This window comes from Strix aluco, chromosome 17 (genome assembly GCF_031877795.1).
Source record: "Strix aluco isolate bStrAlu1 chromosome 17, bStrAlu1.hap1, whole genome shotgun sequence".
In the NCBI taxonomy this organism is placed as follows: Eukaryota; Metazoa; Chordata; class Aves; order Strigiformes; family Strigidae; genus Strix; species Strix aluco.
Genome location: NC_133947.1, coordinates 15,073,332 through 15,095,534, shown reverse-complemented (window position 1 = coordinate 15,095,534; position 22,203 = coordinate 15,073,332). Strand labels below are relative to the sequence as shown.

Genomic DNA, 22,203 nt, shown 5'->3' with positions numbered 1-22,203 from the left:
ACCCTGAGGGCAAGCGGTGGGCTGGAGCTCAGGCCAGCAGCAGGGTCGGGCTGGTCAGAGCAGCAACGCTGGGCTGGGTGCTCCAGCAGCCAGAAGCACCCACAGACAGCAAGGCAGGGCACTCTGCAGCCGGAGTTTTGGCACCCAGGACTGACTGAACCCACACTCTGCTCTGCACCATCCCCAGAGAAACAGGCTGGAAATGCAGCATTTTGCATCTGCAGACAACTTAGCAGCTTATCACACAGATTTACCAGGGAAAGCTCAGCTTGGCTGGCCTACACATGGAGTGGGAAGAAAGCACGGGAGAGGAGAGCAACCTCCTCTGCCAACATTGCACAATGGTAATTTTCAGTTCCTGGGTTTGGTGCTCCTGTGCTGGCTTTGGGACTCCTACGTGGGAAATCAGAGAGGAGAAGGCAAAAGGACAAGAGGAATTGTCCCAGTCACAGCAGACTTTCTTGCTACCCAACCACACCAACTCCCCCCCTGCCAGTGACCCACTAAACTACTAACAGCTGGCCCACAGAACAGAGCTGAGGGAATGTGCCGGCTGGGAAGCAGCTGACAGAAGACATGCACAGCAGCACCCAGTCCAGAGTCGATGCTAGAAAACTGGCTCGTGGATGCATCACAGGCTTCCTGTGTGACCCTGGACAGGTCACTTCACCCAGGCCTTAGTCTCTCCTGCTGTACACAGAAGGTGTCACGTTTATCTGTCACAAGGGTTGACTTACTGATGTCTAAGGCACTTGGAGATACTTGGATATGGAGAAAAACCATGAAAATAACAAACACTGTGGAGAGAATACCAACCAGAGAGAAAAGCCAACGCGCACGCATGCTCCCACCCACTGACTCCACACGGCATGAGGTCCACGGTGTTTATAACACATGTAGTATAGACAAGGTGATCTTTCTACTGATAGAGACAGAGAGAAGAAAGATACCAGAGATAAGTCTATCAGGGTATTTCTGAACAGTGTTCCCAAAGGATCTCAGGATGAACTTGCTTCCACTAGGAAGGATCAATTGTTTGCTCTTGGAAAGGCCACCCAAATACTGGGCAATACAGCTTTTAGGCCAGAAAACCACAGATGGAACAGGCTGTGATTTGCAAAGCCACCTGATTTCAGCAGCTCTGTTTGTTGCAGGTTTGCATGCTCCTCCTTCTTCTTACCCTGATTCAGGGATCTCAGTCTTTCTTGCCCTAGGCTGACTGGTGATGCAGAGGGACAAGAAATAATGGAGCCATTCTCTTCAGTGCCTTGTAGCCGTCAGTGGCTTCCAGGCAGTCCTCTGCCCAAGGATGGGAAGAACAAGTGGAGATGAAAGCCATTCTCTCCCATATCCATCTACCTCCCCGCAAGAGCTTTGGTCTTTTTCACTGGGATAAATTTCAGCACAGAGTCTGACAACCCCAGCAGCAGCCCTCAGCCACACAGTGGCTTTACACATTATCACTCTGTCGTTTGGATGTAAACAGGGACAGCCAGCATGGTGCAGGGGACGTCGGAGGCAGTCTGCAGTTCTGCCAGGGCCAGATTGGACGCGATGCTGTTGGGCTGCCCAGGAACGACAAGGTCTGAGTCAGCAGCTCCCGACCCACCAACCACGATGGACAGGACTGCATCCGACTCCTGGAAGGGTTCTTTGTTAGGGCCGCCTTCGGGGGGGCTTTCCCCAGCAGCACCGTCCTTCAGCTCTGCCAGACCCAGCTGGCTGGGGAGGGAAAGGCCCGCCTTGCGCCCCCGCGCCACCCGCTTCTTCTGGGGCTTCCTGAGCTGCAGGTCTTTGTCCTTGGGTGACCCCAGCCGGCACTTGTGGTCCTTCATGTACTTGTGGCGCGTGAAGCCTTTGCTGCAGGTGGGGCAGCGGTATTTGTAGTTGCCGGTGTGCGAGCGCTGATGCTCTATCATGTGGGCTCGTCGGCTGAAGGACTTGTTACAGTACTGGCACTTGTGGATCTTCATCCCTGCACAGAACATCGGAGGAGAGAGAGCTCAGTTAGAGACCCTGCATCCTAATGCAGATCTTCAGGAAACCTGCACCGCGCCGAGGGAGCGCACGACAGCTTCATCTCCTCTTCCAAGGAGATGTTCCCCGATAAAAGCACAAAACAGCCACCTCCTCACCCAAGAAGCCCCATTCTTTTTCAGCTTGCCAATTAAAATAAACCCAAAACTCCGTGGTCTAAGGAGACCCCAGGCAAATTCGCAAGGAAAGGGTGAGCAGCTACACCTGGAAAGTCTGTGTTTAGGAAGGGCTAAAACAATAGTTCTTGCCTCAAATAAGAGGATTAAAATATCACCAGAAAAAAAATCAGGTAATTGTGATAAAAATGTAAAACAGTGTTAAACTCTGAATTTTTTTCAAATGTATTCTCTAAGTAAACAAAGTTTCACTTTTTTTTGTTTTCTCCCAAGTATGGGGATGTACGGTCTGACACAAACCATCCAGTGCACTGTCAGCACAGTCCCTTCTGATCACACTCTGCAGGGCTTTGGACATGACAGGCATGAGAAAAGACCTTCAGTTTTACCCCAAGAGACAAATTCAGAACGTTCCCAAGGGCATGGGAATAAATTACGTGTCTTTATTAGGAGTGGGAGCATCATTTTTGAACACAGAGAGAAGGGAGTCAAATCCCAAGAGATCTCCTTCTGAATGTGAGATAGTACTGGGGAGGAGTGGACAGAGGACTGTAGATATTCATTCGATAGCAAACACACCGAGTAATCCAGCTCTGTTCTGCCTCTCACCAGCAGGCCCTGCCTACAGATTTGTCTTGCCTTAATAAACAGCCCAAAGCGCAGACACAGCTGTGAATGCCAGCTCACTTAAAGAGGCCTGCAGCAACAGAGATACAAAGAAATCTAAAGCTAATAAATGATAGTAAGAATTTAGGCCTATATCTGGGAAATACTGTATCACACACGGTGGAAAATTCTCCCACAGGAAACTACACAGTAACTGTGTTAACTGAGCGGTGGGTGGAGGGACACTGCAGGGAAAGCACCTCTAAGGAACATCCTGCGATTCTCGGGGTATAAAGCAGAAGCACTTCCACGGTTTGCTCTTTTTTTCTCAGGCTTACTGCTTAACATGCTCCTGCAGCACCACAGCAAGTCCCCCCCACTCCGTTCCCAACCACCGGCAGCGTGGGCAGAGCTGCACTTACCCGAATGGGACAGTATGTGAGCCTTCAGCTTGTCAGGCCTGTTGAACTCTTTATTGCAGCCCGTGTGGCTTCTGTAAGAACAACAAATGCTGGTGAGCAGCATGGATCAGCTGAGGATCGATGTACAAACAGATCCTGGACCACAAAGAGATCCACAACCCTCCTCCTGAGCAGCAGGTCCCTGGGTGCAGTCACAGTAGGAGCTGCTCTATTTCAGCCCTTCTGGAGAGGGACAAGAAATAAACAGGCTGCTACGGGGACACACGGCTTCTGCTAGATCACGCAGGGCCTGTGTCTCCTAAAAGCAGCAGGTTCAAGATCCCGGCTGGAGACAGAAATACTTTGGCAGGAGCTACAAGGTGGTTGGAGCCGAGAGAAGCCGGTCAGTCTTGGCTATCTCAGAAGGCCCGTGGTTGTGCCACAGATTTGGGTGTGCACCTTCTAAACCTGGACTTCCCTGGCTCGTACATTAGCTCCTACGTTGCCAAGTGCTTTTTGAGACATGGCAGTTAGGGAGAGCCCATCATTCTGGCAACCTTGTGCTTTGTGGTCAAAAAAATACCCCTTCTCTTCCCCAGTGCTCCCCAGGTGCAAGCCCCCCAAGCCTCCCATGTAGGCAGGCATTATTTTACAGGCAATTTGGTGAACTGAGCTGAAATGATGTGGCCCCACAGGAAGTCAGTGATAAAGAACTGGGACTTCTGGGTTCCCAGTTCAACAACACACAGCATTCCTGCCTCCCCAAGAAGCAGTGGAATGGCAGATGCCACACATGTACCCTCGGGTACCTGCAGGAGACATTCCTTCCATCCCAAACCCCATCCCAACCGCATTAAGACATGCTGCCATGCTGGAGACACGCTACGTACGAGAAGGGACATTTGTATTTCTTAAAAGGCTCGTGGATCAGCATATGTCGCTTGAGTTTGTCCTTCCGATTGAAAGCTGCATCACACACTGAGCACTTAAAGGGCTTTTCACCTGGATAAAAAAAAAGAGACCAAGACTCAGGGAGAGTCCAATCACACAGGGCTACTCGAGCCACGTTCAGGATTCGCTGCGGCAGCTGTGCCGCTCTGCTTCTCTATACACTTCCCCAAGCTTCCCTACCCTGCCTGATGAGGAAATGGATGGATACAATCCACACTGCACGCTGCTCCTGCTCACCAGGGCCAGCTTCCTTGGCTTCTGCAACCACAGGCAGTGGGGAAGCCACCTCCGTGTCCCACTTCTGACCAGTGCAGCACTGCGCATGAGGCTGAACCAAAACCATACATCTCCTGAGCCCGTGTTACTACAAATGCCTCAGACAGTCAACTCTGTTACTCTGGTTATCAGGAAAATAGCCATGGCATTCCAGGGAGCAGGAAGGACTGTGATACTGAGCTAACGAGCACTGCGGTGCTGGGGGAGCCCGTACCCGAGTGGATGTGGGCGTGCAGCTTGAGGTAGTGCTCCCGGCGAAAGAACTTCTTGCAGATCTGGCACTTGAACTTGCTGCCCCCGCCATGCGTGGGGATGTGGCGGCGCAGGTACCTCTCGCAGGGGAACACCTGTTAACGCACAAAACCAAGGCTAAGAGGCAGCAGCACACAAGGGACATCGCTGAGCCCGCACGGGTATGGGAGGTGTGGCCTGTATAGAAACCATAAGAAGCTCATGGTGATTGCTTTCTCAGAAAGGATGCACTGAGAAAACCTTCAGTTTTGTATAAGGAAAATACAGATAAAGCTTTAAAAAAACAAACCAACCAAGCAACAACCCCCCCTGCCCCAAAATCTTATTATCCTTAAGAAACACATAAGCTGAAACCTTGCTGCTAAATTTTGTAGCACCATACTGCTGAGGACCAGCACCCCAGCTGGATGCCCAGTCTCCCACCAAAGCCAGCAGCAGGACAGGCTGGGCAAGGACCCCCAGTAGTTACTACCTTCCCACAGCATTAACTTCAGTTTCTGTCTCCTGATAATGTTACCAAAGGCTCCCATTCATTGTCTTCATAGAACCAGTAGGAATGGTTCCTTTGGCTACTGGGGATACTGGAAATACCCAAGCTAAGTGAATTCCTAATGAGCATGCTGCAAGCACACATCTGAGAGAAGCACAAGAGAGCCAGGAGTTCTGGTACCCGGGCCTGTGCTCTCACATCTCCAAGAAACAGCACTAGTCGTAAGAATACAAACAGAAGTAAAAAATGCTGCTTCAGATAATGGCTTTCAAACCCTTATGCTGCATGCTGAAAATCCCACCTAGGCTCAGAAGGGCAGCTGTCACCTGGTGGGGGAAGTGGAGACAAGACAGGTAAAGTAAGATGGGTTACTAACCATGGCAGGAGTGCGTTTCCCCTTCCTGAGCTACCTCAGTACAGAGTGGTCACGCCTTTGAGATTGTCCCTGCCCCCACTGCAGGATTTTCATTTCCTTTGCTATAAACAGAGGAGCAAGGGTCCAAATTTTAGTTTGGATTTCAAAAAGTAATTTATTAGAATTCAAACCCCACAAAATTCTGCCCCTCAAACCCCCTCAGGGGCTGTGCTGAAGGGAGCATTTCCAGCCAAAACATACCCGGGCATCTCTCCAGTCCCAGTCACATCACTCAGACAGGTTTCTCTTTGCCAAGGACACAGAGCACTCGTCCAAAGGAGAGGAATGAGGGGGAACCCGGAGACTTCTGTTGCAAGAGGAGATGAGAGCAGTGGAGGTGTAGGAGCTCCTGCAGGAGCCGGGGCTTTCCACGCCCAACCCTCGCAGCCATAGGTAGCCAGGCACGGTGGGTCAAAGGCACTGCCACCACTCTGAGACCTCCCCAAACCAGCCTTGCTCCTCCTGCTACACCTGCTTTTAAGAAATTAGGAGAGCAGCCCGGTGTGCAGTCCTGTGCTGTCATGGGAATAAGGGAGCTCCCCTGAGAAAATCTGTTCAGCAAACAGGACCCGGGAGAAAAGCCAGCACTGCAGGGAGGAACGTACTCTGTGTGAGAGGCCAGAGAGCTGGAGGCCAGGGGTGCAACCACCTCTGTCTCTCTGAAAAGCACCTGGCAAGCCTGCCAGTCCGTACTGAGGTAGGAAGGGAGAGGAAAGAGAGCTGAGGGTCCTGTCCCCCTCAGAGCCCTAGCTACATGTCCAGGACCGGTCCTGGCAGCAGTCACCCACCCACCTTCTGGCAGTGAGGGCAGGGAAAGTTGTGCGTTGCTGTCTGCAGATGGTGCTCCAGGGCTTCCGGGGTGGAGTATTTATTTACACACTTCACACATCTGAATGCGGAGAGAAAGGACAGAGCCTGTGAACAAGGCTATGGCCAACAAAACCCACAGAGCAGGCAGAGCCCGGGCAGGACTGCCCAGCCCATTCAACCTTCCAGGCTGATTTCTGACAGGGTTGGTTTGGTACAGACAATACCACCACCACCCCCCAGGTGCTCTGAAACCTCAGCAACCCACATAGCCAGATCACACTCACACTCGGCATCCTTCAGGAGGGGGAATGCTGGAAAACTGGGTGGAGAAGCTTTTAAATGCTAGTGCTCTTCCACACAGAATCCCACAGGAGCACCCAGACCTGAGCACATATTCCACATTGCTTCCTCACGGAGACAAGCCCTAAGTAACGACTTCACCTTACTTAAAACACCTCCTTCCATCTTCATTGCACGAAGACAGCAGCTCCCAGTGAAGGAGCTGAGAGCGGGCTTACAGCACAACAGCAGTGTTCCCCATGGCTGGGGAGCCACAAGGCGACACGCTTCCACGTGGCATCTCCAGCGTCTAACAAAGCTTCAGCTCACGCCTCCACCTCTCTGAAACCACCTGGGCCCTCTCCACCTAACTCGCCTGTTCTCACACATCCTGGCAGTATTTCTGCTGGAGACCTCTGCCAATGCTGACTGATAATGGGCAATGAGGACATGCATCATCAACAGTGAGTACAGAGGCACTCACACTGTGTATCTGCTGTGAAACCCTTTTTCCTTAGATCAGACTAAAGCCTCCTCAAATAAGCAGGGCTCTGATCTCAAAGATCCCCACTAGCAAGCTGTAAGACAAAGCTCCACAGTGCAAGGACAACTAGAAATCACAGTCTGTGCAAGAAGTAGCAGATATTTATTCCATGAAGCTCCAGTATCTTCTGGGCTTCCTACTCTTCCTGTATGTCTCTACAGGCATTTCAAAAGCTCCAGAGAGCTCTTTGTGGAACTCCTCACCCTTTCCCTCTACACTAGTCGAAAGGCTTTCCCAGGTAATAGACCCTTTCGCAACAAAGGGATAGGAAATTTTTTCTGGTCACATCTTTTACAACCCACACCCCCTTTGCTGCAGGTTTTTAAGAATCCCAGAAAATAGGCTGGGAAAGGGCTTCCCTGGATCTCTGACCCAGTCCAGTGCAGGTTCAGCTGTGCCCATCTCACTCCTGACTGACAGTAAGAGGACTTGCAGTGATGGAATCTTCCCACATAACTGACCCCAGCCTTTCACTATCTTTCTGAAAGGTTCCTTGCATTCAAAGTGCTTGGTCGTAGCAGCCCCATGGAGAGGCCCCCCCATTTGCCACCTGGGTGCCAAAAAGAACCGTGGCCACTGGATCCACAGCCCCCTCTTCCCTCTAATGCCCCCACCACTCTCAGCCAAACACGCTCTGCACCCACTCACTCCTACAAGCCTTGTGAGCATCGATTGCTACTGTACTTGTACACGGCCACGTCCTTCTTGGGGCTGTGCTGGGGCAGCAGGCTGTGGGAGTACTGGTGGACACCCAGCTCATACAGGGAGGGGAAGTCCTTGCTGCAGAGGTGGCAGCGATAACTCAGCTCCTCCTGGTGGCTCTTGATGTGCTCCAGGAAAGACTCCAGCTTCTGGAAGGTCTGAGCACAGGTCTTCACCACACATTTGTACACCTGGGAGAAGAAGGGAGAGCAACTGGAGTGACACACCATGGAAACAAACAGGGAAAATCCTCTGCCAACAGACAGAGTGGCTTTCCTTTTTGGAAACCGTTGCCTTTACAGAAAGGGACCACTGCCTCTTGACCCACTGTGCTGGAGAACAGCTGAGCTGATGTTATGAACAAAGCAGCACTGTGCTTCCCAGAGCATCCCACCACGGCCACAGCCGTATCAGCGCTCAGTCAGGGCACAGCAGTGAAACCCTGCCCTGCACTGCAGCAGGACACAATGTGGAGGTAAAACATCCCCTTCCTCTGCTGCCTTCCTCAGAGGAGGGGTGTTTAAAGAACAATGCAGAGCAGCTCAGCATCAGAATGTGGCTGACAGCTCCAGGTGAAGCCACTCTCCTGGGAGCTGCACGTTCTGCACACACACATTGTCAGGGCACTCCCCAAAAAAGCAAGGTGGGAGAAAGGGGTGTTTGAGTGAGCACCTGAAACCACTCGAGTGGGAGAGACTACAACACCCCAGTGGTGACTGTACTGAGAGTGCCACCTACACTGAAAACTTTGGACTTTGCTTCTTCTCTAGCCACCCAAACTGCTCAGCTGACTTCTCACTCAGCAGGGTAGAAGCAGCAGAGCTTTTCAAAGCCACCCAGACCACACAGCTGCAACCCAGACATGCAGAGAGCCGAGCTGCAAGGGAAGCGCTGGCACCTTTACAGAGCAAGAGGCCAAGGACAGACCCTGGGAGCCAGTGCACTATATGAAGCCCATTCCAATCTCGCCACTGACACAGGGCACCCTCCGTCCCTACCTGCTCGTTCTTGTGCTGTGTCATGTGTGATTTGAGCTGGAAATAAGTGTTGAATTTGCTGGGGCAGAACTGGCACTGGTAAGAGCTATCGATCAAGACAACCTGCTTGGCTTCCAGTTTGCCCGCCTCACTCTCCTCCAAGGGGCTCATGTCTTGGGGTGGTGGTGCAGGGTTCCTTGAGGGCTGAGTCAAACCTGGAGAAAAGGAGAGAGAAAGTCACAGCCTGCCATGAGACAGCTTTGAAAGCTGCTCTGCAAGCCCCATGCTGCTGAGACATACCAGGCCTGGCTCTGGGTCCAGGTTCTTCCTTCCTTTCAAAGACAGATTCTTTAGGTCAGACTAATCTCACTCTCTAACAGGGTAGTTTTAAATTTGTCTACAGATTAGTAAGGGCTCTGACTACACCGTCTTCCCCTCCTTAACCCAGTCTCTTTTTCCAGGGACATAACTGTGCTCTGTGGAGCAGTCAGCAGAACAGGCCTCCACCAGTGAACCAGAGCCAGATTTACTCCCATCTCTGGCAGGAGACAGGAGGTAAGACACAGCCAGTAGCTCCGAGTCCATGATGTCTGCAGAGAGCAGCTCCAGTGGGGCCTTGTCCTAGACATGACACTGACACTGCCTTCCCTCCCCTCCTACTAGGACTGAGGCCACCAGCAGAAAGGGTGTCCAGACTCCATCTGCCTGCAAGGAGTCTTCTCTGCCTCAGGTATTTTCAGTTGGCTGCTGGGGCCAGACCCAGCCCAGGCATGACTCGCACACTGCAAACAAGCCAGAGCACTGGGCTATGCTAAACCACCAGCTTGTCTGGCGACTAGACCAGAGCTGTCAAGTGTGGCTCATGCACTGCCAAAACTGCACCTCCCAGGGAGTGAGAAGGGGGAAGACACCTCACCCTGTCCGCACGCACACACTTGCAGAGGTTGGAGTCACTGTCTCCACTAGCATCCGAATACCCCACGGCTCGGGGTACGAAAGGATGCACCTGCCAGCTGGAGTCGAGCAAATCCGACCCACTTCTCTAGTGTGTGCTGCTAAACCCCACAGGAGGAATGCAAACAGCACACAGAGCTCCTGTCTCCCTCTTCTCCCTGTCTGGAGGTGTGGGAATGCGCAGACTGCTCACACCACTGCTCTGCCCCAAGCACATGCCATCCCCAGGCAGCAAACCTGTGTTCTCCTCGTCTTCTGGCTGGTTGGGATTCAAGGCCATGACCTGCACTGTGATGGAGTTGCGGGAGATAGTGCACCCCAGCCCTGGAGGCCACACTTTATGGGTTTGCATGTGCTTCTTCACATTGGACTTCTGGGCAAAGGCTCGGCCGCACACAATGCACTGGAAGGGCTTCTCGCCTGTGTGACTGAAGGCAGAAGGCACCGGATCAGCAGCTGGTGGCGGGAGGAGGCAGCCCCCGGGCAGGGACCGCGGAGGGGGGAGGCTGCTGCAGGACTGCGCTAGGCACTCTGCGTGGCAGATCAGCACCTGGACCAGCCAAACAAGGGCTGTGAGACCTGGTTAACTGGAGTAAGTGGATTGTGAGAGGCCTGGGGAAACAAGGCTGTGCACAGACAAAACGCTCCCGGTCTGGGGATGACAAAGGATCAAAGGAAGAAATGGGAGAGGAAAAGAGCTCTGCAGCAACATCAGGGCATTCGCTGTCAAGGTCTCTGCATGCACCTTGGGGACCCCATCACTTTCTCAGGGGTACAACCTTTTTCTTCCCTGTCACCCCTCCCTCCCCCACACACATCTCTTCTAGATTGCAGCCCCCTGATCTCCCTGAATTTGCTCTCCCCTGTCCACAGCAGAAAGGTCTTTCTACCCTGCCCTCCTGCTTCAGGAGAAAGAGTGGACTCTAACCCATGGAGTAAGTCATGTGGCGAGTCCAGGCCAGCAAGGGGAGCAAAACCACCACTTGCTCATCTGTCCTGAGTCCAGCAGACTCCACGGAAGATTTCAACTGCCTCCTGCCAGAGAAAAGCTCTCTTATAAGAGCTCCCTATATAGACCCTGAGCTTGGCTTACGGTTTGTTAACACCAGCAAACACGAAGGCTGCAGCTTGCTAGGGAGGGAGGGTAAAGGGCAGAGGCAAGCAGTGGAGGTGCTGCTGCTCCAGTGACCAGGTGACAGCAGGTTTGGCTTTCAAAGTCTCATCAGTGAGGAAAACAACTCTCCAGTCCCAGCCCATAATCAGCAAGATTACATCTATAAGGCAACCTTCACCCCAGCCACTGGGCAGAAGGTGTCCTGGTGTGAGGGGGACAAAGGACAACCTCCCAACGCAGCACAGATTCTGGGACATGACAAACACAAGCTCCACTGGACTGCGCAGACTCCCTCAGCGGAGCAGTGCCCACCTCCATCCCAGCCACTCATTACCTTCTGATGTGCTGCTGCAGGTCGAAGTTCTTGGTAAAGGCCTTGTCGCAGTAAGTGCATTTCAGCTTGGGGGACTTGGGTTTGCCTGAAAGAGCAAGAGTGCACACAGGAATGAGATCGCGTGGCACAGCCCTGTCCCCCCTGCACCACAGGGCCCTCACCCCAAGACATGCCTATTCAGGACCAAGAATAAAGGGCTTATGAAAGGATAAGATCTGGCTGGCCGGACTGGGGAGAGGTTATGGGCACAAACATATATTTAACATAGCCTGAGCTAACTCTAGAAGTACTGGGGAGTGTAGTAGTGGAGGGGGCAGGGCCATCCCCTTCAGGCATTAACCACTCCAGGGATCCTTCCAGCTGCGCTGCAAATCACCTACTTTAAAGGCATGTTGGGCATTGGGAAAAGACACAGGATTAGTGAGAGGAAGGGCCCCAGTTCTGTCTCTCTCCTATGAACTCACCAACGTCAGCCATCAGCCAGAGCACATGCATATTTCTGCCATCCAGAAGATCAGTCAGTCACATCTTCTATCTACTATGATGGGGGTATAAACCAGTGGAAAACAGCAGAACCGTGGGCTGCTCTAGGACATTCTGGACTGAGAGCTGCAGCCCGCACGATCATTCACACCTCTGCAAATAAGGTTAAACCCTAGCATCTGCATGGTTGTAACTCCAGAGGCCCAGCCTTCCTGGGGAGGAAGGCCATGGGGCTTCCCTCCTCCTCACGCCTGGGACCCTCCTTGCAGCACAGCTAGGTGTGCTGCATCACCCCAGCACCAGGCAGGCTCAGCCAGCGGAGGATCTGATGCTCCTCCATCCTGTAACAGTCAGGCCCATCCTGCCTCACCTGGGGACAGGCGTGTTTTCTTCACAGGCACTAAAACACACAGCAGGGACAGGTCAGCTGGGCCCCTGAGAAGAGAGTCTTCAGGGCCAGGCCACACCTAGCCCACCGGCCTTGCGGCTGGGCAGTCTTCCTTAGGTTAAAATTACCAAGCTCTAACACCTTACTTTGCAGGATCTCCCCCATTTCAGGTGTGATCCAGTAAGCCTTTAGCTGCAGAGATTTAGCACAAGCTTGCCCATGCAGTAGCACAGTCCTTTCACATGCGCTCAGAGGTGACAGACAAGAAGCATGTCCACACATCCTCCTCTCCTGATAGCTTCGTGCAGGGCATCGTGTTCCCCCTCGGAGCTGCACACACAGTCAGTGCCACCCCACAAGGCCTGGAGAGCCTGGGGCTCGACAGTCCACTACGGGATAAGCACGGTGGCCTACAGGTTAGCACAGGGCCAGTGCTATAAGGACACTTACCTTCCTGCAGCCCACTCTCGTTTTTGCAGCGCCGACTTTTGGCAGTGGAGGTGGAATCAAAACCAACCACACTGCCTCCTCCTGCACTGGTCAAAGGCGTGGGAGTGCTGGTGCTCTTGGACTTGAATCCCTGCTTCCCAGGGCTGTACACAGGAGGAGAAGGGTACACAGGACTTTCCACACACTGGCTTGGTACCTGCAAGAGTGCAATTTATCAGTGGAAACAAGTCCTAACCTCCATCTCCAGCAACACCTGCCACACCAGGCTATTAGTCTGGCTGAGTTTTTTGCCTCCTGCCAAACTGGATCACATTTCTGCTTCACCAGTCCAACAGTGCATCTTTAACTAAAACTAACACCCTGCACAGTGTGAAACTCTCATGCTGAACACCAGAAAGTATCCAGCAGTTATTACAGCAGGAACAGGACAGCAAAGAAACACTCTGAAGGAGCTGTCTCATCTATGTCTCATGCCTACAAGAGTTTCTTATCCCCCCGGAGCAAGTTACCAGAATGATCACCACTGATGCTGTGGGTTCACACTCCCGCTGAAGGCAGGGATCTCCAGGCCCTGCTGCCTGCTCTGGCAGGACTGCAAAAGGGAAGGAAAGCACAAGAAAACTCTGGATGGCAAAGCACAGCTGTTTACATCAGCACTAATATTAGAAAAGGATGCTTTGAGAAAAAGACAGAGGCATCAGTCTGGGGTGACATGGTTTGAGGGTGCTTCTGTTGCCTACCCTGATAAATTAGCACAGACCACTACATATTCAACATCCCCGTCTGTTTCTGATCACTGGCACTTCCAGATCAGATGCCAGCTACAAAAATAAGGCTGCCAAAGCTGTCACACCCAGGAGTTTCTGTTGTGAACAGCAGTGCTAACATGGAGGCTGCAAACAGCTGACCCACCAGTAAATCCACCCCTGCCTGTGCCTCTCTTTAGGAAAAGCTGCCTTATCAAGCTCATCAACATTTAGACTGTATTCTTCTCTCCACTTAAGCCTGCAGAGCACAGCACGGTGCTCTGTACCTCTCTGGGATGTGAGCCCCTCACCTCAGCTCCCTCTCACTCCCAACACCTGCAGGTATCCCTCGACCACAGCAGATATTTGGGTCTCCTAAGCCTGTGCCAGCCAAGTCCTCCGTCCCTCTTAACTGTTCCTCTTGTTCTCAGAATCCCCATCTCTTGCCGAGACCCTTCCCTTCAGTAACTTCTCCCAGAGGAAACAATCATTGTCGAACAACCCAACCCATCTCCCCAGACTCTAATTCTGCATTTCTGGTCTGGGTGACTGCCGAGCAGCCTGGCTCGTTAGACAAGGCCCAGGAGGACAGAGCCCCTGCACAGAGCCCCCGGCCGTACCTCCATGGGCGGGTAGGGCTGCAGCCCCAGCGCCTGGATCTCCACCGTGCTGTTTGCTGCCAGGGGAGCAGGCGCGCTGTACACTTCGACCACCCCGCTGCCGCCGGCGCTGGGCTGCCCCGGAGGCCCCATGCTCGGCGGGGGAGGCGGCGGAGGCTGAGGAGGGGGTGGCGGCGGGGGAGGCGGAGGCGGGGGGGGCTGGGAGAGGTAGCCAGCCCCAGCGTGCATACTCAAGCTGCTCTAAAACCAGAACAGAGACAGACAAGACGTTGAAAATGCAGCAGCGATGAGTCGGAAGGGCTGCTCCCTTACACACATTCCCAATCCCAATTCAAAATGGCACCTACAGAAACAGTAACAATGTCTTGACATGATACAGCCCTGTCCAACTGCCAGGCTGGACCAGACTGTGCTGGCTTGAAGAGGCTTGGTGTGACACACTGGTAGACACTGTCTCCTCCAAAACCCAATCGCTCAAGACCCACTGCTTTTTTTGCTTTGTTTTTAAAGCTTTTAATCCTTCTGGTTACAAAGAACATTTTCAGAGCATGGAGAGTGTATACAGCCTGGCCAGTGCCAAGGAGAGGCCAAAACAACCATGCCAGGAGGAGAGAGATCTGTGGAGCAAATTGACAAGGGCTCTGGAAGCCAACCATTATACAGGGCCTCAACAAAAAGCTGGAGAAGCCACGTTACAAAGATCTGAGCATCCAGCAACAAGGACACCAGGAAACAGCAGGCCCTGGAGCCATCCTGTCGTTTATCCATCACTCCTTCCTGAGCTTGGCTGTCATGCTGGGAAGGTGCCCAGGATTCAGCACTGAAGCAGATCTCTAGAGTCTGATCAACCAACAGGACTCTCCTGCTGTGCAAGCACAGCCCCATGCAGCGGGACTCCCCAGGCCCACACGTGCCCCTTACCTGCGCCGGGGGCTGCACCGTTGGCATGGGCTGGTCCAAGGATGTAAAAGCAGACATGGCTGACATCAGCACCTCATCGCTGACTAAGATGTTTCCCTGCACCAGGGTCTGAATCAAAGGTGATGGAGGAACAGTGATGTACGTAGAAATTTGCTGAAAGAAAAAAAGGATGCATTGTTGACCAGCAACGGGACAAAACAATAAACAAAAAACGATGACACTGTTTTTTACTGAAGCTCAGAGTCTCTGCTTTCACAGCCTCTGGTCAGCAGATGAGCCACAGTAATTATCTGCAGCTTCCTGCTGAGTCCATGGTAGTTTCTAGCCATAACAATAAGGCAGCTCCAGAAACATTCTCCAGAAAAGGAGATAAAAAATATTGCAGTGGCTTGGGAAAGTGGCCACTGGCTACAATTCAAGTCAGGGGTTACTAAACAAGATCTGCAGGACAAACTGGTTGCAGACAAGTTCAGGCCTTTCCTGGGTGCTTCTCACAGCACGGAAGGGGGAAAACTGAGGGAGGCTGCTCTGGCTGCAGATAGTGAATGTCAGGCTCATCTCTTCAGACTGGAGTCGGATTATAGGAGGGGAGGGAGGCTGTTCCACATTCTGGGTGGAAACAACTCATGTTTGCAGCCCTGGGCAGTACCATCCACTGGCACTATGTCAGCTTGAAAAAAACAGTTGGTTTGAAAGCACTTTGGAAACCACTATGATTGCAGGCACAGTACATGTCATGCACGAGGGACCTGCTCCTGAGAAGTCTGCTGGGAAGGAGAGTTACTCCAGAGAGGATATTCCCTTAACGCTCGTCACACCACATTACGTAGGCTTATTTGCAGGAAACTGAGGGGAAGGATGCAGGGAAGAAGCTGTCAGACACTGCCCTCCTCTTCTGCCCACAAGCCAGACCACAGCCCAGGGGACAGCAAGAGCCATTCCACCCTGAGCACTGCACAGCCTGCACCCAGGGATGGGGGCAGCCTGCCAGGCTGTGACGCTGGGCTCTTCGGTAGAGCCAAAGTCTGGCTGTTGCACACAAAATGAAACCCCTCCTGTCCTGAAAAAAGGGTTATCAGACACTTGTGCTGAAGGACCAGGCAGCTTCAGCCATGAGGTCAAAAGTCAACAGGACCACAACTGAGCCTCCTAGAAAAGAGGTCAGTCAGGAGGCACCACTGGATCTAAAAGCATCACCCAGAGATCCCCCCAGTGCCCAAAACCACGGCGACAGACCAGTAGAGCCTCTGCCTGCAGCACGGTACCTGCCGGCTGGCGCTCGGAGCCTGCTGCACCGATGTGATGGAGGGGGTGTACACATTGTTGGTGGCCAGCGAGACTGTGGAGAGGGAAGGGGCATTTCCCTGGCACTGCTCTCTCTTGTGGGTCATGAAGGCAGGCAGTGAGTTGAACTGCTTCTTGCACTTTCCACAGAGGAACACGTCTTCATCATCTGCAATTAAGAGGACCAGATCACTGTTCCAGGCTTTCTCCCGCATTCCCCAGTGCTACACCTTACACCCACAGCTGTAGGAAAACAGACACCTTTTGGATCTTAGCACCTCAAGGACATGATCAGCAGGAGAGATCAGCCACAAGGGACAAACGGTTCCTCCTCCCCAGTCCCAAGCTCTGCCTAGAGCCAACTGATATGACTGAGCCCATCTCAACCGTGCTCCCATATATGACACCCACCACCTCCCTGTGACAAACTGAACCCTGTTGTCTGTCTTCCCATCCCAAAGACATGAACAACCAACCCAGCCTTGCTCCTGCAGCACCCTCTGCTTTTAGTCAAAACAGCTTCTTCCAAAGCACCTGCGTTATGCCAGCTAAGGCAGATATTATTATTCAGGTTGCACAAAGGAAGATCCAAAACTTGCATCAGGGCACAGAGTCAGTGGCAGCTTGTGACCGAAAGCCACTCCCCACAAGACTGCTGGTCTTTGGCACCTCTGCTTGATGTTAGAAGCAGAAAGAAGACAACCCAATTACCGCATCCTAGACAAAATCTGCAGCATTAGCATAGCACACACCATTGTGCCCTTGATCCAGTCAGGCTCACAGGCTGTACCTCCTGTCTGAGTCACAGCCTGAAGCAGAACATTTCCAGGGACACAGACTATAACCCCTCCAGGGGTAACTCGGTACCCACCCAGCGAGTCCTACCCAAGCCCTGTGAGTGTTCACGTGCACATAAATGACCAGTTCCCATATTCATTCACACAGATGAGATACTCAATGCCTGGAGTAGCTGTACATCCCCACAGGATAAGGAATGGCTCGTTACGTAAAAAATGTGAACCGTAACAAGCACTAGTGGCAGGGAGAGCGGCTGCTCCCTCCCTTCATGCCTTTATTGGAAACACATGGTCAAGTCTATCATCATGACCATCTCCAAAAGCAACTCTGCTTGCTGGGGCACTTGGTCCCTTCCTCCTGCTCTGCCTAGTCCTGCTGAGTGCTCACAGCACTTGTAGCAGCACCCTGCACATACAGCTGTTCTGCCAGCTGTTCCAACAGTCAGGAGTGCACACTGTAGGAAGAGATCTGCAGCCCTCCTGCCCCTCTTCTCTCTCTCGCAGTGCTATCAGGACTCACCCATCGACTGGATGGCAGTGGAGGAGTTGACATTTTGAGCAGATGGATCCGTCACACCTCCTTGGCCATCCAGTAAGGACTGCACAGCCAGCACCGTCTGATTATCCATTCCTGAAAGGAGACACAAGTACGGATGGTAAATTGAGCACAGCCCAAACATGGAACGCTTGGGCACTGGGAGCTCGCTCATGAGTCATGGAGGGAAGCTTCTCCCACAGAGCCACTCACCTTCCCATCCCCCTCTACTCCAGAGCATTATTAACTATCATACTAAAGCAGTGCTCCGTTGATACAAGAAGAAAAGGAAGAAGGACAAGGAAAGCCAAAAGCGAGCTTGGCTTCAGGCATTTGCTGCAGAGAGGAAGGATGCTTATGAACAGTGGGTATGAAAAGAGCTAAGAAGTAGATATTTGGGATGTCACGGGCCAGGCAGGGTAGCAGCCTGGGTGGATCTGCCTGGGGACACAGTGTGACACAGCACAGACAAGCACTGAGCTCGGTGAAGACAAAATCCTTGGTGTGCAGCAACTGTCCCAGCAGCACTGTCAGAAGTGCCTCCCTGTTTTAAAAACCAGTGTTCCCGGATCTGATCAGACACAGCTCTATGAACTGTGGGAGGATTTAGATACAGTTTTAAGAAGGAAATATTAAACATGGGTTCCTGGGAGAGAGGCTTGGGAGGGGACCTGCTCAGCCACCAGCTGCCACCCTGGTTCTGGGACATGCGGGAGGGTGCGACCGTGGCTCCCCTTGCTCCCAGGACTGTGCTCCTCCACGGGCTCCTCTCAGGCAAGAGCTGCCAGTCACTCGCTCTCACTTCTATTTCCCTGAGGACTCCACGAGAGCACACACACCCAGCCAGATTTGTTGTCAGAATCGGCTCACTTGCTTTGGCACAAATATTTTTCGCTACAGCTAAAATGTTATAAAATATTCCAGATAAATACAGGAGATGGGGATTGCTCATCTAGGGAGACAACCTGGCCAGCAGCACGCAACCGTGGATCAACCCTGACATGCTCTTTCTCTTTAGAAATAAGATGTAAAGACATGTAGAACAATCTGATTATGGAAAAAAAATAGTGAAAAGGGGGGATTTTTATGCACCACTCCTCCCTACCATTTCTTTATGACAAGGAACCCATGAATAAAACAAATGGCATGCCAGGTTGTATGTTATACTTTGTGGATTAAGAGAGAAAAGAAAGGTGGGGTGTTCTTAAGTTGCTTTTCACTTTTCTTCAAGATCTTTCCCAAACAAAACTGTAAAGCTCTGAACTTGGAATTATGTGCCACAGTAAAAAGAAAATCTATCAGTCTGATCATTTCCAAGCAGTGAGGTGAGGACGGTTCCTGACAAGAGGCTGCACAACAAACAGCACCAGGAGGGACAGTGAAACACCCTAACAGGTCACAGCATAAAGAACAGCGCAGCAGAAGCAACCACCACTGCAAATTCCTCTTGTAATTTTAAAATTTTTCCTGGATAACCACGATGTTATCTTCCTGATGGGGAGTACCCATATAATCCATGGCATTTTAAAGATACCCTCAATACTCATTTCTCCTGCATCTCCAGTGTGAAGCAAGTGACATTAAAACTCCGTGAACACCTTTTTCATCATTTCACCAAGAAGAGGTCGCAAACACTGCACATGGCTCTGGGGGAGAGGACAGCAACCTCTCACAGTTGCTGGGGAGCAGAGGGCACAAGCAACTACTGGAAAGCAGCAGATCACACTACTTCACATGCTACCATAAAATTACCACCATGCCTATGGGAACTCTGTCACATAAATCACGGGCAGGCACAGCAAAGCTGCAGGTCCAGTTCTGCAAGCCTTGGCTTGCGCAGAGAGCTGCAAGCAGCCCTGCAGGACGGCCCCGCCGGCAGAAGGCCGCCGGAGCACTCCTGGGTGGATCTTCTCACACCAGCTGAAGCCCTGCTTTAAAATATACCTCCTCTTTACAAATAACCTCCTGGTCAACTGCAAAGGCAGCACTGCAGGTTCTTGTTGGCACATCCAAACCAGAGAGTGAAATGGAGCTGCACTTCTTCAGCAGAAATAAGCTAGCACGATACAAAAGAAAAAGGAGGATCAAGAATTTAGGTTAAGTATATTATGGGGATAATTAAAAACAGTTTGCATCAAGAATGCCATTCTTGATATGCCCGGCACTGGACAACGGGGTTTCCTTCTTCCACATAGTCAGATCTTCCAAGTAAAAAAGCCAGATGATTGACTGCCTCGATCCTGCTAGCAGGAAGAAGCTCGAGGAGAAGCCAAGACATGAAGACAGGCAACAACGACGCAGCAACACTGTCTGTGTTGCATTCAGCCTTGTGCCGGAGCAAAGTGGCCCAGGACAACAGAAATATGTTGCTCTTCATTCATTTGGCAATTCACGCCAATGCCCACAGAGTCCCCACAGTTCCACAGGGTAAATGCACATCACCACACTTAACATGGAGGGAAATCACCAAGTTCAAGGTTTAGTAATCCACAAAAACAAGCAGGTGGAGTTACTTGGTTACACGGATGCCGTTCGTGGCCATCCATGGACTCCAGGAGAGAACTTTGGATCAATCCTGCACGGATTACAGCCAGCACCAGTCTGCAGGATGTTCTTCACAGTCATGAAACCTAAAAAAAAAAGGCCATCTCTTCTCTCCTTGCAGCAGCAGGCTTTCCCCAAAGCCTGACAAAAACAAGGCAATTTGGGGAAGCCAGGATAAAAGTACAAGACTACTGATCCATGCTTTTTTTTTCCCTTTCAAATCTCTCTGTTAGAGATGAAACAAGACTGCCCATTTCACTCAGGTGCTACTTTTCCCTCATGCCCTGACTTTCATGCACTGAATCTTTTTTCTGCTGACAAGAGCACCAGGTGCTTCAGTGACAGGCGAAAATGCACCTCTGCCCCACAGCACCGCTGGGAACACGCTGCTCTCAGCACCGAACTCGAATGCCAAGTCACCATCAACTTGTAATCGAATCAACAAGACAAAACAAACAAGCTCAGCTACTCAAAGCTGCCAATTGTTGTGGGCTTAAAAAAAAAGTCACGCTTTTTCTTTAATTTGCTAAAATGTTTTGCTCTTTTGAATTCTGCAAGGAAACCCACACAATGAGGAGCTGATTGCATAGAGGAAATAGGGAACCTGATTATACAGAGCACTGTCAAATGCACCAAGTAACCTGACAAAATAGAAATATTTCTTCTTTGCTCCTCTTTCTGCTGCTGTGATCACAGGTGCTGTTTACAAAGCACGGGGTGACGATCTTGATTCAAGGCCTTCCAGTCAGTGGCATCCCCCCACATAAAGGAAAAAAACATGTGTAATCCGATTTAGGAAATAAATGCCTTGTGAAATAGTTTTTTCTCCAGATGGGCTGACCCTGAGCTCAGTGTCAGAATCCCACAGCTGAGCACGTCCAAGAGTGCCCCTCGGATGGCACCTGCCCAGAGCACAGTGTCCCCACGCTAAACTGAGACCAACGCGACCGCGACCCGTTCGCCCACACAAGGGCCAGGAGCCGGGCGCTGCCCCGGCTGCACCCGAGAGCGCAGAGCCCCTGCACTAACACACACATGCCGGGGGCCAGCACCCACCAGGGGACCATCCCTGGGGCAAACGGCGAGCGTGGCACATCGAGGGGGCCGGCAGCGTGAGCCCCGGGGCGTGGGGAGAATGGGGGGACCCCAGCACTCTGGGCATGAGGGTGCCCAGCTGCACAGCGGTGTCCCAGCACAGGGATGGGAGGCGAGGGGAGGGCGAGGGGCACATGAGCAATGGGGGTGGCGCTGGGAATTGGCGGGGCACAGAGGTGGGGGTGATGGGAGCGCCCCGATGTGCAGGGCACAGGGGCTGGAGGAGATGGGGTGCCCCGGGGCAGGGTGGCAATGGGGCGCCCCGGGGCACAGGGGCCGGGAGGAAATGGGGTGCCCCGGGGCTAAAGGGGGCTGCCCGGGGCACTGGGATGGGCGGTGCGGGGATGTCCCGACGCGCAGGGAGCGGGTGGCACAAGGCCGGGGGACGGGAGGTGCCAGGGGTGCCCCAGGGAACCGGGGACGGCGTGGCGAGCCCCGGGCTGCCGGCGGGGGATGCCCGCTGCGGTCCCGCCCCGCCCCCGCCGCCGCCGCGCGGGGCCGCTCTCACCGCCCGCCTGCCCCGGGGCCGCGCCGGTGCGCGCTGCCGCCGAGGTGTGTGGCGGGGAGCGGGGTGGAGGGAACGGAGGGGGAACGGGGCACGGCCCCGCGCTGCCGGCAGCCCCCCGTGCGCCGCGCCGGGCCTGGCCTCGCGGGGCGGCCTCGCCGCGGCCCCTCGTCCCGCGCGACGGCAGCGCGGCGGCGGGCGGGGTTGGGAGGGGAAGAGCGAGGAGAGGCGCATCCCCGCTGTCGGCGCGGCGCGGCCCGCCCGGGCCCGGCGCGGCGGCCCCGTTACCTTCCAGGGCCTCGAAGATCGCCTGCGCCATCTTGGAGCCGGGGCGGCCGCGACCCGCCAGCCGGAGCGGGCACCGGGAGCGGCGCCGCCGCCCGCCGCCAGGGGGCGCCCCCCGCCCGCGACGGGCCCCGGGGTGGGCGGGCGGGGCGGGGGAGGGGGTGGCCCGGGGGCCGGCCCGCCGCTCTGGGCAGCGACGCCCCGGCGCGTGCGGCCGGGCCTGGCGGGGCCTCGCGTTTAACCTGGGCCGCGGCGGAGCGGCTCCTCTGGCAGAGCCCTGGGGGTCCGCGGA

At 53.3% G+C, this 22,203-nt stretch overlaps 1 protein-coding gene and 1 long non-coding RNA gene across 8 annotated transcripts; one reads left to right on the top strand and one right to left on the bottom strand.

Moving 5' to 3' along the window:
* Positions 1 to 870: 870 nt before the first annotated feature.
* Positions 871 to 21,984, bottom strand: ZNF341 (zinc finger protein 341). Of its 7 annotated transcripts, none has more exons than XM_074842772.1 (16): positions 21,915 to 21,976; positions 19,427 to 20,112; positions 17,468 to 17,578; positions 16,132 to 16,319; positions 14,867 to 15,019; positions 13,946 to 14,185; positions 12,580 to 12,775; positions 11,259 to 11,343; positions 10,048 to 10,238; positions 8,878 to 9,071; positions 7,862 to 8,070; positions 6,337 to 6,433; positions 4,602 to 4,734; positions 4,051 to 4,162; positions 3,182 to 3,252; positions 871 to 1,975 (listed from the first exon to the last, which is right to left on the bottom strand). In XM_074842772.1, exons 3-16 carry the CDS (start codon positions 17,574 to 17,576, stop codon positions 1,461 to 1,463), a joined length of 2,493 nt encoding a protein of 830 aa, XP_074698873.1. In that variant the 5' UTR covers positions 17,577 to 17,578; positions 19,427 to 20,112; positions 21,915 to 21,976; the 3' UTR covers positions 871 to 1,460. The 7 variants fall into 7 exon arrangements, with proteins under 7 accessions (XP_074698873.1, XP_074698871.1, XP_074698874.1 ...); XM_074842770.1 differs by having other exon boundaries at positions 17,468 to 19,538; positions 19,996 to 20,112; XM_074842773.1 differs by having other exon boundaries at positions 19,996 to 20,112.
* On the top strand, positions 6,444 to 9,783 carry LOC141931080 (uncharacterized). The gene is made up of 3 exons (XR_012625493.1): positions 6,444 to 7,097; positions 9,318 to 9,411; positions 9,520 to 9,783. It is a non-coding gene; the product is annotated as an uncharacterized LOC141931080 (long non-coding RNA).
* Positions 21,985 to 22,203: the final 219 nt, after the last annotated feature.

Excerpts from the sequence above, each read along its gene's own strand:
- ZNF341 (XM_074842769.1), bottom strand. The coding sequence starts at position 17,657 with ATGAGCGAGCTCCCAGTGCCCAAGCGTTCCATGTTTGGGCTGTGCTCA. Across the intron at positions 15,020-16,131 it reads CTCCGAGCGCCAGCCGGCAG|CAAATTTCTACGTACATCAC; the intron begins GTACCGTGCTGC and ends TTTTTCTTTCAG. Across the intron at positions 9,072-10,047 it reads AGAAGACGAGGAGAACACAG|GTTTGACTCAGCCCTCAAGG; the intron begins GTTTGCTGCCTG and ends CCTTTTCTCCAG.